Source organism: Brienomyrus brachyistius, chromosome 13 (assembly GCF_023856365.1).
Source record: "Brienomyrus brachyistius isolate T26 chromosome 13, BBRACH_0.4, whole genome shotgun sequence".
Lineage (NCBI taxonomy): Eukaryota > Metazoa > Chordata > Actinopteri > Osteoglossiformes > Mormyridae > Brienomyrus > Brienomyrus brachyistius.
In genome coordinates this window covers 15,989,373-16,002,843 of record NC_064545.1, presented here as the reverse complement: position 1 = coordinate 16,002,843, position 13,471 = coordinate 15,989,373, and the positions used below count along the sequence as shown (strand labels likewise).

Below are 13,471 nucleotides of genomic sequence, written 5' to 3'. Positions count from 1 at the left end.
AGGGAGGAAAACGGGGGTGAGAAATGGAGGGTGGGATTGAAGGAGGAAGCGACACCGGGAGCATGTTGCAGAAAGGTCGATTACCACCCACAAAGTGAAGTTTTGGGAGGTGATGATAAGATGGATGGAGAAGGAATGTGCGCGTTTACACCTAGAGATCTTCCTCACACTGAGCCGTGTGGAAATGAGAACAAATCCCACATTCCTACTGGGCACAGCGATGCGGGTGAAAAATAGAAATAATTGAATAAAATATAGAAAAAGACAAAAGGACTAGGTGGACTTAATATGCTGACATATTGCATATCCCCCCAAAGTCATCAGAAAATATGGGTGTAAAATATTAAAGCTGATGCAAAAGAAATGAGCTTTGAAGGACATTTTCAAAGGGCTCCAGGTGAATTCGTGCGGGCTGACATGTACTGATCAGCTGGTACGCTGAAATATATTCCAGTATTCACAGAATTCCGAAAACCATTTAGTGGAGCATAGGCTCTAAAACTACAACCTAGATGCTGTCAAAATGACAACAATGTATTCCCTGGATGGCCCTGTCACTCCTCTCCCATCTAATCCTTACTCCTTCCACACCATACTTTCTGAGCTATTGCACTGATGGGATAAGTGTCTGAGGCTGCACTACTTTCTGCAGCCCTGCTTCAACTTTTATGTGATCTGTCTCAAAATTTGACACTTCCAGATCATCACCCAGACAGTATGTTTGTAAAGTTTGAGATTTGTTAAATACTTTTTGAGTTATCTCAGTGGAGGCAGACCAGTCCTAAAACCATATGTATTCTCATCTGGGAAATACAATGAGCATTACACAGTAAATAACTAATAAAGGGTCCTAATGAATTTCTGTGCGATGTGGTACATCTTTTCCTCCCAATAACAGGCATTTTAAGATGTGTCACATGGCTGCCTTAAAGAACTCGCTTTTCTTCTTCTAGTAGCTTGAAGAGCTAGGCCCTTCTCTGTGTCTAAGGGAAGGTTCACATATAAGGCACACAGGCACTCTCATTAAATGCATCCGGTGGTTCGGCGTCTTCACATCGCCACGCTTACTGCCAAACAGCGAGCAGCCCTCTGAGGAGAGATCCGGGACATCATCCTTTGCTCAGTTCTCAAAATAAAGGGGTGACTTTGATGCCTCAGAGGCAGAAGGAAACCCCCTGGTTTTTAAAAACACCGTGATGTGCGGTGTGGGTCACTCCAATAAATGTCTCTGTGTGGAAGGTCTGGCGTGAGGCCTGTCTGCCGTGATTGTTATCTCTTTGATGACTGTGCTTTGTCCGTTTTTATTCCCTGTGAGGGACATCTCTGTGAAGATTGTACACAACGCAGGGTCTGCAGCCTCAGACAAAGGCAGCCCACTATTCACAGCAGTCTGAGACACAGGGGCTCAGAGAACAGCCACAGCAGCATCACATAGCTGTTCTCAGCGTCCCGACTGCCTTTGATACGGCTCTCTGACTCCCCATAAATAAGCCATTAATGATTGATTTTCTGACTCTCATTTAATGCTACTACACAATAAAGGGAACTGGCAGCTGCATAACCATTCTCCATACAGACTGAGAAAGAAAAGGTACTATTGCATCAGTCTCAAAACATCTGGCTTCCAGATGGGAGGGAATACATAACTGTTCTCCAATATGAACATATTCAACTAATGTCAGGGCTGTAACTCTAATGAGAAGGTGACTGACTGTTGGATGGTCGTCTTACGAGAGGAAGCTCATCTGGGCATCGGCCCGCTGACAGTCCGGCAAGGGTTTCTGAGCCAGGGGGACTCCTGGGGGGGCCCAGGGATGCTCTTTCCAATATGTGTGAAAGAACAACCCTAACCACCAACACTAACGGGGGCAGCATGTGGTTGAGTGGGCTAAGCCTCTGTGCCGGTGATTGGAAAGTCACTGCTTCAAGCCCGGCTTCAGTACAACAGTCAGGGGTGCATGGACCCTTGTGCAAGGCCCTTAACCCCAAGTTCCATGGGCACCGCTGCAGGTGGCTGCCCCTCACTGCCAAGCGCACTGTCTCCTATATGTGTGCCATGGAGAGCAAGATGGGGCAGTCAAAGAGAGACTTTACCCACAAGCAGTCAACAAGATATCATCATTATTATTATTATTATTATTATTATTAGTATGATTATTAATGTTCTCGTGAAGCTATGTGCTTTCGAAAAACATTTTTCAAATTTTGGCTTTTTTAAATGAGTTATTATCTTTATCTATAAATTGTGTTAATAGCAGGATGCTTGTACAATGTGACTGAATGTCTTTGTGTGTAAAAATGCATTTCATGTAAATGGCACACAGTGCGAGCAGAACTGGCAGGACAAAGACAGGAAGGGGGTAGCAGAGATCCATGAGTCTCACAGCCAAGGCCGCTCTTCATTATACTGGCAAATTTGTGCTACATGTTTAGAGCTGTTTTCCAGGCACTGAATCACACGTACGTCAAGATCAATGAACAGAGAGAGTGAGAAATACCAGCTTCAGACAAATGGGCAAAGGAGAGAATCAGTTTTCAATTTCATACTCCACAAATGAGTACATAAAACACGGGACATTTGAGTTATTTCAAATTATTTAACTAACAAAACAAGAGCACATCCAGCCCCAAGCAATATGCTAACAGTAACAGAAATACCAATTCACCACAACAAATGAGTTTCCTTACTGCTGTGAGGGATCCATGTTCCTCATTCTTGGCTGGTTGTACAGTGAATGACATAAACCGGCATGAATACAGTATGACTGGCAGCCACTGGACAGGACAGATCAGGATCTCATCACATAACTGCACTAGCCATCACATGACTGGACTAGCCGTCACATGACTGGAGTAGCCGTCACATGACTGCACTTGGCTACAGCCTGACCGCTCTTATGCTAAGAGAAGACCTCCGCTACTGTGGATATGGTGGGAATAGGCTGCAGCGGCCAGACATGCTTTGGTGAGGTGTGAGGCACGAAAAGCCTCCCAGTGTAAATTCCAGTTGAGGTTAATAGAGTTTAGCGATTGATCTTGCCTGATATAAACTGCTCTGAAATACTCAGCGGCCGCCATGCCACACGGACAGGGTCAAAACTGTACAGGGTATCCATCTGGAAATCCATTTTGGAATTTCCGGCGTTTTGACACAGATGGATGGATTTCCCCTCCGTTCAGTCTCACGGACACGAGCCAGACTGCCAGCACCAATGCAGACACACACACGCAGATAGCGAAGGGGCGTGGGGGAGCAGCGGAGGGTGCCCACCTTGAGCCGCAGCCGGATGGTGTTGCAGTCTCGCAGGGGGTTCAGCTTCAGCGTTTCCCCCAGGTTGGTGCAGCCTGAGCTCCTCTGCTGGAACTCACAGCACAGACACACCCCGTCGCTGTCGAACTTGATCTGGGGAGGGTGGGACACAGCGAGGGAGTCTAACCAGGCAAACACAGGGACACCCCTAGCCTGAAAGGTCCCCTGAAATTCACTTCTCTTGTGGTTTTTGTGTGGAGTTCACAAGCATAAATAACACACCAAAAGACAGCCATCTGTAAGACTCACCTGCTTTTCTTCGCTTCCACCCTGAAACATGGCAGCACTGACCACCATGGACTTGTGGCCACTGGAGCCGTTCGCACGCTTCTCGCCGGTGTTATCAGACACCATCGTTTACGACCGTCATTAAGGATACTTCTCCGACAGAATAAAAACCCCGAGGACACTTAAGATGACCCCATGGCCCATTATCTCTTAAGCAAGTAACTAGACACTAGTGTAACATTGACAGTACAAACGGTTTTCCTTAGCGCTTTTCGTGTCGTGAGAGCTTGTTACACAATAAAGACGGCCGCAGCCGTATGTTATGCATCAATTTTACTCCCAGGGACTGAAGCAAGACAGAACATTCAGGCTCCTAAAGAAGTACAAGCGGATCCTTTGGGGGGCTTTAAAGCCACGGCCTTATATAACCAGCGCGTTTGGCCGAGTCTGGCCCGGAAGATCCTCCTCTTTGATGGAATGGCTGTCTTTACTCCGCCAGTGTGGCATACGTCACTCAGCCCCCGATGACTGTGCTTTGCCTCGGAGCTTTCCTGGTGTGGTGAGGTCACCGCTCGGGTCAGGGAGGGGGGACATGAGCTCAGCCTAAACAAAACCCAGAATGCACCAGATTCATAAGAAATCCAAAACACTTCTCCATGATCACTGCCTCCCACGACACTCGGTCTCCAGGCAGGTTCCGGTGGCAGCGATGGTGACATGAGAAGGTCCCCCTGGCACAGCCCAGGCATCAAAACCCTCTGCCAGTCCTCCCACTTATGCCCCAGTGGAGCACGTGACCTACATGCTCTCCCACCACAGGGCTGGCTGGGCTGGCGGAGAGAACACCGTCTGTATGCCACCAGCGTCAGTCAGGCTTTGGTGGAGGCCACTGTGTGTTCGTGTGTGTGTGTGTGTGTGTGTGTCTGTGTGTGGGCCTATAAGGTAGAAAGCAGATGATTTGGATAAGGTCTGTCCAGAATGTTATCTATTGTGTTTATTCATACCTGATGGTCTAATGAGACAGATTAAGGCACTATTAAGAAACCCAGCAGCTCATCGTGCAGCTTGAAAGCCAGCGGAAGCTGTTTTCACATGACACAGACTGAAAGCAGATCCGTCAGTGGTCAGAAACTGCCAGTAGATAGGTGGGTGATGAAGGCCTCAGACGGAGCCCACCTAGAATGTGCTGGACCCTTCATTAATATGTACTTAAATAAATCGACAAAACTGTTACATTTTATGAATACAATCCTCCACTTAACATCTATTTAAGATTTAAGATACAATGAATATGCTAGTGTAATTATGTATTTCACAATACTATATATATACGCAATGCATCCATGTGACATGGAGAATCTGGGGTCTGATCCAGGAGGAACGGGGCAGGGATGCAGGTCCATCACAAGGGACAGATAAACACACTCATTATGGTCAATTTAGAGACACCAATTAGCACAAGCACTGCTTTTTGGCATGTTGGGCGGATCCCAGCCTACCCAGAGGGAACATGCAAATTGCCGTCACGCAGAAGAAGGGGCGAGATTTGAACTTTTGAACTAATGTTGATGTGAATACATTTTCATGCACCCCGGTCACCCCTTCCGAGTCTAGGTTCCTCTCAAGGTTTCTTCCTGCTAGAGGGAGTTTTTCCTTGCCACTGTCGCCTCAGGCTTGCTTGGTGGGGGTTCGAGCCGGTTATATGTAAAGTGCTTTGTAACAATGACTGTTCTTAAAATTGCTATATAAATAAAATTGAGCTGAATAGAGCTGGGGAATCAGGAAACCACTCGAAGGCCTGTCTCAGGACACACCACGTACGGGAACGGGAACGGGAACAGGAAGAGGTCCCCCAACAGCACACACCACGCACAGAAACTACGGGAATGGGAACAGGTCCCCCACGGGATACACCACTTACGAGAACAGGAATAGGTTCCCCAGCGGGACAAACTGTGCGCGAATGGGAACAGGTCCCCCATCTGCACACACTGCACACGTACAGGAACGGGAACAGGTCTCTCCCTCCCCCACGGGACACACCGGGAGCGTACGGGAACAGGTCCCCCCACGGGGCACACTGGGAGCGTACGGGAACAGGTCCCCCCACGGGACACACTGGGAGCGTACGGGAACAGGTCCCCCCACGGGACACACCGGGAGTGTACGGGAACAGGTCCCCCCACGGGACACACCGGGAGCGTACGGGAACAGGTCCCCCCACGGGACACACCGGGAGCATACGGGAACAGGTCCCCCCACGGGACACACCGGGAGCGTACGGGAACAGGTCCCCCCACGGGACACACTGGGAGCGTACGGGAACAGGTCCCCCCACGGGACACACCGGGAGCGTACGGGAACAGGTCCCCCCACGGGACACACCGGAAGCGTACGGGAACAGGTCCCCCCACGGGACACACCGGGAGTGTACGGGAACAGGTCACCCCACGGGACACACTGGGAGCGTACGGGAACAGGTCCCCCCACGGGGCACAGGACACACCAGGAGCGTACGGGAACAGGTCCCCCCACGGGACACACCGGGAGCGAACGGGAACAGGTTCCCCCACGGGGCACAGGACACACCAGGAGCGTACGGGAACAGGTCCCCCCACGGGACACACCGGGAGCGTACGGGAACAGGTCCCCCCACGGGACACACCGGGAGCGCACGGGAACAGGTCCCCCCACGGGGCACAGGACACACCAGGAGCGTACGGGAACAGGTCCCCCCACGGGACACACCGGGAGCCAGCCTGCTAACCCTCACTCGCACACCACAGCTGCTCTGACACAGGCAAGACCTGGGCTCCAATCATTTCAAACACCACTTCTTTCACATGATCTCAATGCCAGCCTAAAAATAGGTGTATAACTGTTATTGCAAAGAAAAATGAACTAAAAATTGCACACGAGTAATGTGGCTACAGCAACACTCAATTAATGATAATTGCAGGCAGGCAACTAAAAAAAAGCGAGATTTAAATGTCAATTACTGCTGTTCTGTAATAGATGTTTAAGAGATGATCTACTAATCAGAATGAAAATAATTAAAATTCTCTTACCAGAGGTGAGGGGGGGGGAGTTGCCCTCAGCCCTCACTCTGCGAAGTGAATGCCCCCCATTTAAATGGCACTCCTTTTAATTTCGAGACTAATTTAACGAAGCTGAGGTTGGCGGAGTACAGTGGCAGGTGGGAGACATGAGCAGAGACTCCTTCAGGGGGGACGTTTGCCACCCTTTTGACTGCAGGCTTGTGTGAGCTCGACGGAACAGTCAGAACAGTGGAGAGCAAAGCGGCTGGAACCAGATCAGCGCCCCCATCAGGCCCCCATTACGCGGCCTGTTCTGGGTCGCTTCTCTATTAAAACAAATGGACACCGATCTCCTGCTGCATATGCTATCCGGGGCATTCTGGGAGTTTGACATCTGAAGTCTGCAAACCCGTCTACCAGGACACAATAGGTGCTCATTTAGATATAGGGCATGGTTAACAATAACGTAAGATGCGCTGACTGACTGCTGGGCCAGATGAATTGCAAAGCCTCCCCCAGATACTGACAGCTTTCTTGATAATTACACCGCGAGCTTCACGGTGAGAGGGCCGCACTTAATCATAACATTGGTGAAGCATTACATTGACAGGCATTCATTGCCATCTGCAGGTTATACGACTTCGTGGGCTGTGTAGATGCATATGACAGCCCACATGGTGCCCAGCGTAAGCTCTCTGCTAACCCACAATAAACATTTCCGGAACAGGATAAAGGACCCACTGTTAATCAGAGGTGCCATCCGAAGGAATCCATCCAGTGAATGTTTGTTTCTGCCTAAGGACACGTTACAAAGGGACTATTCTGAAACGTAGCCAGAGGACGTAGCATATGGGTCAGCTGAAAAACATGCTAGGAAGCTCTTACCAGTTGACAGTCCTCCAGGGAGCTGACCAGCTGGGCGTTCTGACAGGACAGGATGGATCCGGCCAGGTTAAGCATCACGCACACGGCTGAGAGCAGCATGAAGAAGGTGATCTGCCAGAGAGGGTGACAGAGCAAGGAAATCCCCATCACAGCATAACGATGAAACCCCACAATGACAGACAGTCCATTGACATAAGGAGAGGTGCCATCGTTGGTCCGGTTGTGGTTCCTACTCATTGCTTTTTCCCACAATGCTTTGAGCACCCTTGCAGCAATGATCAGGAGATTTCAGCACTCTTACGCTGACCCCTCCCAAAAACCCCTACTTTACTATGGTTGTCTTGGAAACATATGGAGATCTCCATCCAGACAGACACACTTGCTGTCCTCCGCGCCGGTCTGCTTGACCTCAGAGCCCGACGTCCGCGTCCCTGGGCCCACGGCATATGGAAATCCATCTCGTTAAGCAGGTGCAGCACCCGGGACCCTTAAATCACAGCCCAAGTGTTATGGATTAGCATTAAAGCCGTCAAAGCCCAGCCCTGGTAGGTTAGAGGCTCACTAAGTGCGCAGTATATCTGCCACAGATCCCATACAGGTGGATGATTTACCACACAGCCTACCCCTTCCCCCTCTAGTATATAAGGATGTGGAGGCAGCAAGGCAGGGGTTACAGGGCGGGAAGAGGATGAGGAAGATATCAGCAAGAAAGAGAGGAGGGCATATGTAACTCGGCAACCTCACCTGTGGATTATCATTATTATTATGGAGTAGGAAACTGGATTTGTGCATCCACAAAGTCAACAGAAGGCAGAGGTGGAAGAGAAGCAATTTGAACCAGGTGCTGAGTGGCTGAGGTCCAGCTTAGATCTGTCTATTATTTCAGGAGTGCTGAAGCCTTGAGGACAAAGTGCCATAGCATGAAAGTGGAGGCGGGCAGAATCGTACAGCGGTGTGAAACGTGTGCTGCGAAAACGGAAGTGAAAATGGCTCGAATACATACACGCAAGTAAAAATGTTAAAGAAGTCTCGATAACCTGATTAGGAGAGATAAGTCTGGTCTTCGCCATAATGTGAGATGCTGTCCTCAGGCTACGCCAGTCTGAGTTACAGCGCTCTGACCGGTTTCCGCCGGTTTCGGAATGGGGCTCCCAGCTGATGATTTTAATTCACTGTTCATTTCCGAATTCGGCACGGCATTCCGCCTCGCGGGTGAAAAGGCGAATCGGGTCTTTGATTGGCTCAGATCTCCCAGAAGACACAAAGAAAACCTATCCAAATAAAGCCAAGGAGGTGAAAACACTGAGAGTACTCAAGCACAGGCTGCGTCCATGTTGGATCGCCTAAAACCACGCTCGACATTTGCAGCAGGCAGTGTGGTGGCTGCCCTTGACCGTGATGGCGGGAAAGTGGACTGAGAAAAGGACCTCCAGTCAGGCTCACACCTCAAGAGGAACATTTATTGCCGGTGTGAGAATGCGATGAGCTCAATATCACACTGCCACCTGCACGCTCACCAACGGAGTGACAATAAGGTAAAAACGAATAATACAGACTCTCAATGTGGAAACTGGAGAGACGTCGTTTTATATAAAAATCAACTGCAAAAAATCAGGTCAATGCTCAGTGTGCGTTTGGCTGGGCCAACCAGTTTGTATAGTCAGGTCTTTCCGAGGGTCTCCGTAGAAACTAGGCCCAGTCCCAGTCCATCTCGGCCTCACTAATTAAACTCTCTGACTTCTAATTGGCATGTGGATAATGCCAGACTGTGTGACGCCATTGGATAGTGACAGGCAAGAGGGCAGAGCCGTACTGGCAAGATGAGCAGACCCTTATGATCCTTATGGTCATTTTACGCATCACAATTAATACCGTTTAATACATCGGAATTAAGAGGCAGGTCTGGCCCATATGCGGTTCAACCGCTCAGTGTGCGGAGGCTGAGTGGAGGCAGAGCGAGCTGGTGGCGTGCAGGGCTTCAGGCCCCGGGGACCCAGGAGGTGCTGGATTTGGGGGGGATGCCGCAGCAGAGCCAGGATGTTTGAACACTGCAATGCAGGGGCAGCAGTCACACGTGCAGGCGAATGCTGATCAGCAGCAAGCACCTGCGCATGTGCTCACAGACACACACAGACACTAAATAACAGGTCAGAGACATATGGTCCCCACAATGTAATATATACATAACCCACATGTGCTCACAGACACACACAGACACTAAATAACAGGTCAGAGACACATGGTCCCCACAATGTAATATATACATAACCCACATGTGCTCACAGACACACACAGACACTAAATAACAGGTCAGAGACATATGGTCCCCACAATGTAATATATACATAACCCACGTGTGCACACACACACACACACACACACACACACACACACACACACATACACACTCTCTCTCTCACACACACACACGTTGGTGTACCTATCTAAATGGAGACTGTCCATTCATTTCTATGGGAAAAACCCTAATCCCAGTCACGACACCCTTAACCTCTACTCATCCCTAACCTTAACCAAAAGTAACCAACCCAAATACAAGACTTTTGGCATTTTTACTTTTTTATTACATTCATAGATTTTTATTAAACTGAGGTTATCCAAATGGGGACCTCGAAAGATGTCCCCGAAAGCAGGGAAATTTCAGGTTTTACTGCACTTTAGGGACAATTTGGTCCTCAAATGTGATCTAAGCAAACCCACACACACATACACACACACGCACACACACACACATACACACACAAACCTGTCTCTGATTCTCACCCAGTATGTGATTCCTACATCCACTCCCACAAATATCGCAATGAACAAAAAAGTTTGCCTGCTTTCAGTTTTAAAAAGACCTTACCATTTTTGTTTAACTCCCAAGCCATTCTTTTTTTTTTGCGTGAGGGTGGGGGCTCTCGTCCCTCTGGGGTCTCTCACACCCCCACACCACACAGAAGTCAGTCAGCCCACTCACGCGGATCTTACTACTGCGGAGGCAGAACTGAAGCTGCAGCCGGCATCACATTGTCTGTGCAGTAGAATCTCTGCGACCTGTAACAGTCTTTGCATGGCCGAGACGGATTTATTTATCGGTGTGGATTTTGTGGCCTTGACTTAACATATGGAGTTGGCACATTGCTTACATGTGACTCACTGTATACAGGAGACTGTGGGTTCTCTCTCAGGTCAATTTGTTGTATACTTGCAATCATAACATCAGAATTAGTCCTTACCTTACTGAAACAAACCAGCCAGCTTTAAGCACACAGTGGTATAATGTCACTGACTGGCTACAGCCCTTGGTGACCCCAGCAGCGTGGAGTGTAGGCCCTGAGAGAATGAGCGTTAGGACACTCAGAGCGGTACGGGCACGGCTAGCCGCGCGTTACGACACTCAGAGCGGTACGGGCACGACTAGCCGCGCGTGAGCACACTCAGAGCGGTACGGGCACGACTAGTCGCGCGTGAGGACACTCAGAGCGGTACGGGCACGACTAGCCGCGCGTGAGGACACTCAGAGCGGTACGGGCACGGCTAGCCGCGCGTGAGGACACTCAGCGGTACGGGCACGGCTAGCCGCGCGTGAGGACACTCAGAGCGGTACGGGCACGGCTAGCCGAGCGTGAGGACACTCAGAGCGGTACGGGCACGATTAGTCGCGCGTGAGGACACTCAGAGCGGTACGGGCACGGCTAGCCGCGCGTGAGGACACTCAGAGCGGTACGGGCACGACTAGCCGCGCGTGAGGACACTCAGAGCGGTACGGGCACGGCTAGTCGCGCGTGAGGACACTCAGAGCAGTACGGGCACGGCTAGCCGAGCGTGAGGACAGTCAGAGCGGTACGGGCACGGCTAGCCGAGCGTGAGGACACTCAGAGCAGTACGGGCACGGCTAGCCGAGCGTGAGGACAGTCAGAGCGGTACGGGCACGGCTAGTCGCGTGTGAGGACACTCAGAGCGGTACGGGCACGGCTAGTCGCGCGTGAGGACACTCAGAGCAGTACGGGCACGGCTAGCCGAGCGTGAGGACAGTCAGAGCGGTACGGGCACGGCTAGTCGCGCGTGAGGACACTCAGAGCAGTACGGGCACGGCTAGCCGAGCGTGAGGACAGTCAGAGCGGTACGGGCACGGCTAGCCGCGCGTGAGGACACTCAGAGCGGTACGGGCACGGCTAGTGTATGTGTGTATGTATTCGCAGCACCCAGTACTTCTGGGCATAGAGTTAATTTCATCAGACTGAAGCAGATAATCCCAAAATAAGCAGCTAATCCAATAAAAAGCACATGATGACTACAGAACATCTGTGACTAGTTTTTTTTCTTAAAACTAACTGAATAATAAAAAAAAAACTCTGTTTCTTAATCTTAAGTAATTTTAAATAAGAATATTCCTTAAACTGGGGTGCCATTAGACAGAACCTCAGCCCCCCCCCCCCCCCCCCCCCTTTGACATAGGTGTCTTCTTTATTAAAGCCCCAGCTACCATTGCTGAAGCCTTCAAGAGAAAATGGCCAAGGTTTTACCTGGGGGGGGGGGGGCAGTTCCCACCCAGTTCATTATGAATATTACTCACCACGGCACATGCAAGCCCCCCCCAGGTGATTAATAGCCATAATAATAGGGTTCCTCCTTCCCAGAGCAGCCTCATGCTGGTGCCATTTTGACTCTTTCTTCATCTCATTTGTGAGCGAAATGAATCATATCAGTAGCAGTACTGAGCGACGCCCTGGTACCAACAGAAACGGGTCCGCAGCCAATCCCAAAAGGGAGGGAGGGGGGGGGGGTTTACCCCAGCCCAGGTTTGCACAACTGGAAAGGGCGCTTCCCCTGGCACTATGCTCTCAGTATCAGATCAGTGAGACAAGGTGGCTAAATGCCCATCTGACTCAGCATCTGAGTACCGTCTCAGCAAAACCTCCAGTGATACATAATAAAAGTGCCATGTGATTACAATTACAGACGATTTCATTTGTGCTACAGAAGAGTAAGTAAATCTGAGTGAATCAGGGAGGCAGGTTTCAGACTGCCTCTCTATAACCAAGGCAAACTTATTTGCACACAGGTTTTACGTTAAAGTATAAAAAAACCAGACAAAGTCTATGTTTATCTCCCGAAAGCATCCCACCTCTACTCCAGTTTCTGATGTACTAACTGACAGTTCAATAATCCTGCCTCGACAGCCAAGTCCAATCCCCATGCCAGAAGCAGAGCCAATGAGGATCTATTGCTGTCTCTGGCCCAGCCGCACTCCCGTGTCCCGGGTGTAAGACCTCCGTCTGCTGCATGAACATGGCCCCTGCCTCACTTCTCATGGGTTTAGCACTTCGCTGCTCCAAAGCATGGCCTTAAGAATCTTCCAGCCTCCCTTCAGTGGACCTCTGGTCAAACTAATACGAGATGGGAGTCGGCTTGGCCGGTATTAAGGTAAGGTGGTATACCGCCGCATTTCTGTTACGGCGCCTTATTTTGCAATCTTGGCGAGAAGATTTCCCATGTGAGGGCTGTGGGGGAGATTTCAGAATTCCGAAATAGCCTCGCTTTTGAAAATACATTAAAATAACATATACCACGGTATAATGTCTGGAGAGTATAGTGGTACGAAAAATTAGATCCTGCCAAGTGACACTGTTCAAAGGGCTTTAGCATCTGACTGTTAGCCTCCCGCTCGCCACTGTGAGGCACACTAGCTGCCCCACTTTTTATGGATTACTACGCTGAGCGTTCAGAAAACAGCGTCTCAATGAATGGGAGCGGTAAGCCATCCCGCCCCAACTCCAAGACTTGGTATTTGTCCCCCAAACCTTTCACCCCACACTTTCTGGACCACTTCACACAACAATCGCCTGAACTGATTTCAATTCTATAACCCTAATTTCTTATGCAGTGCTCATATAGATGAGGTTTTGCAGGACAGTATGACTTTGATGCAATGAATCACTTTAGGACACACGGTGACATTTGTATACGCTGCAGTGATGCCTCGGCTTGGATAAAAATTGATTCT

The 13,471-nt window shown here is 49.9% G+C and overlaps 1 protein-coding gene across 3 annotated transcripts in view; it reads right to left on the bottom strand.

The window, feature by feature from the left end:
* LOC125706308 (protein FAM189A1-like) overlaps positions 1 to 13,471 on the bottom strand; it is a 74,888-nt gene that overhangs the window by 9,513 nt on the left and 51,904 nt on the right. For 2 of the 3 annotated variants that reach the window (XM_048972946.1, XM_048972947.1), the window contains exons 3-4: positions 7,462 to 7,572; positions 3,272 to 3,403 (exon numbers count right to left, since the gene is read on the bottom strand). In XM_048972946.1, coding sequence (XP_048828903.1) covers positions 3,272 to 3,403; positions 7,462 to 7,572 — 243 coding nt within the window. Of the gene's footprint in view, positions 1 to 3,271; positions 3,404 to 3,559; positions 4,142 to 7,461; positions 7,573 to 13,471 lie in introns of those variants that run through there. The other variant, XM_048972948.1, reaches the window with a different exon arrangement.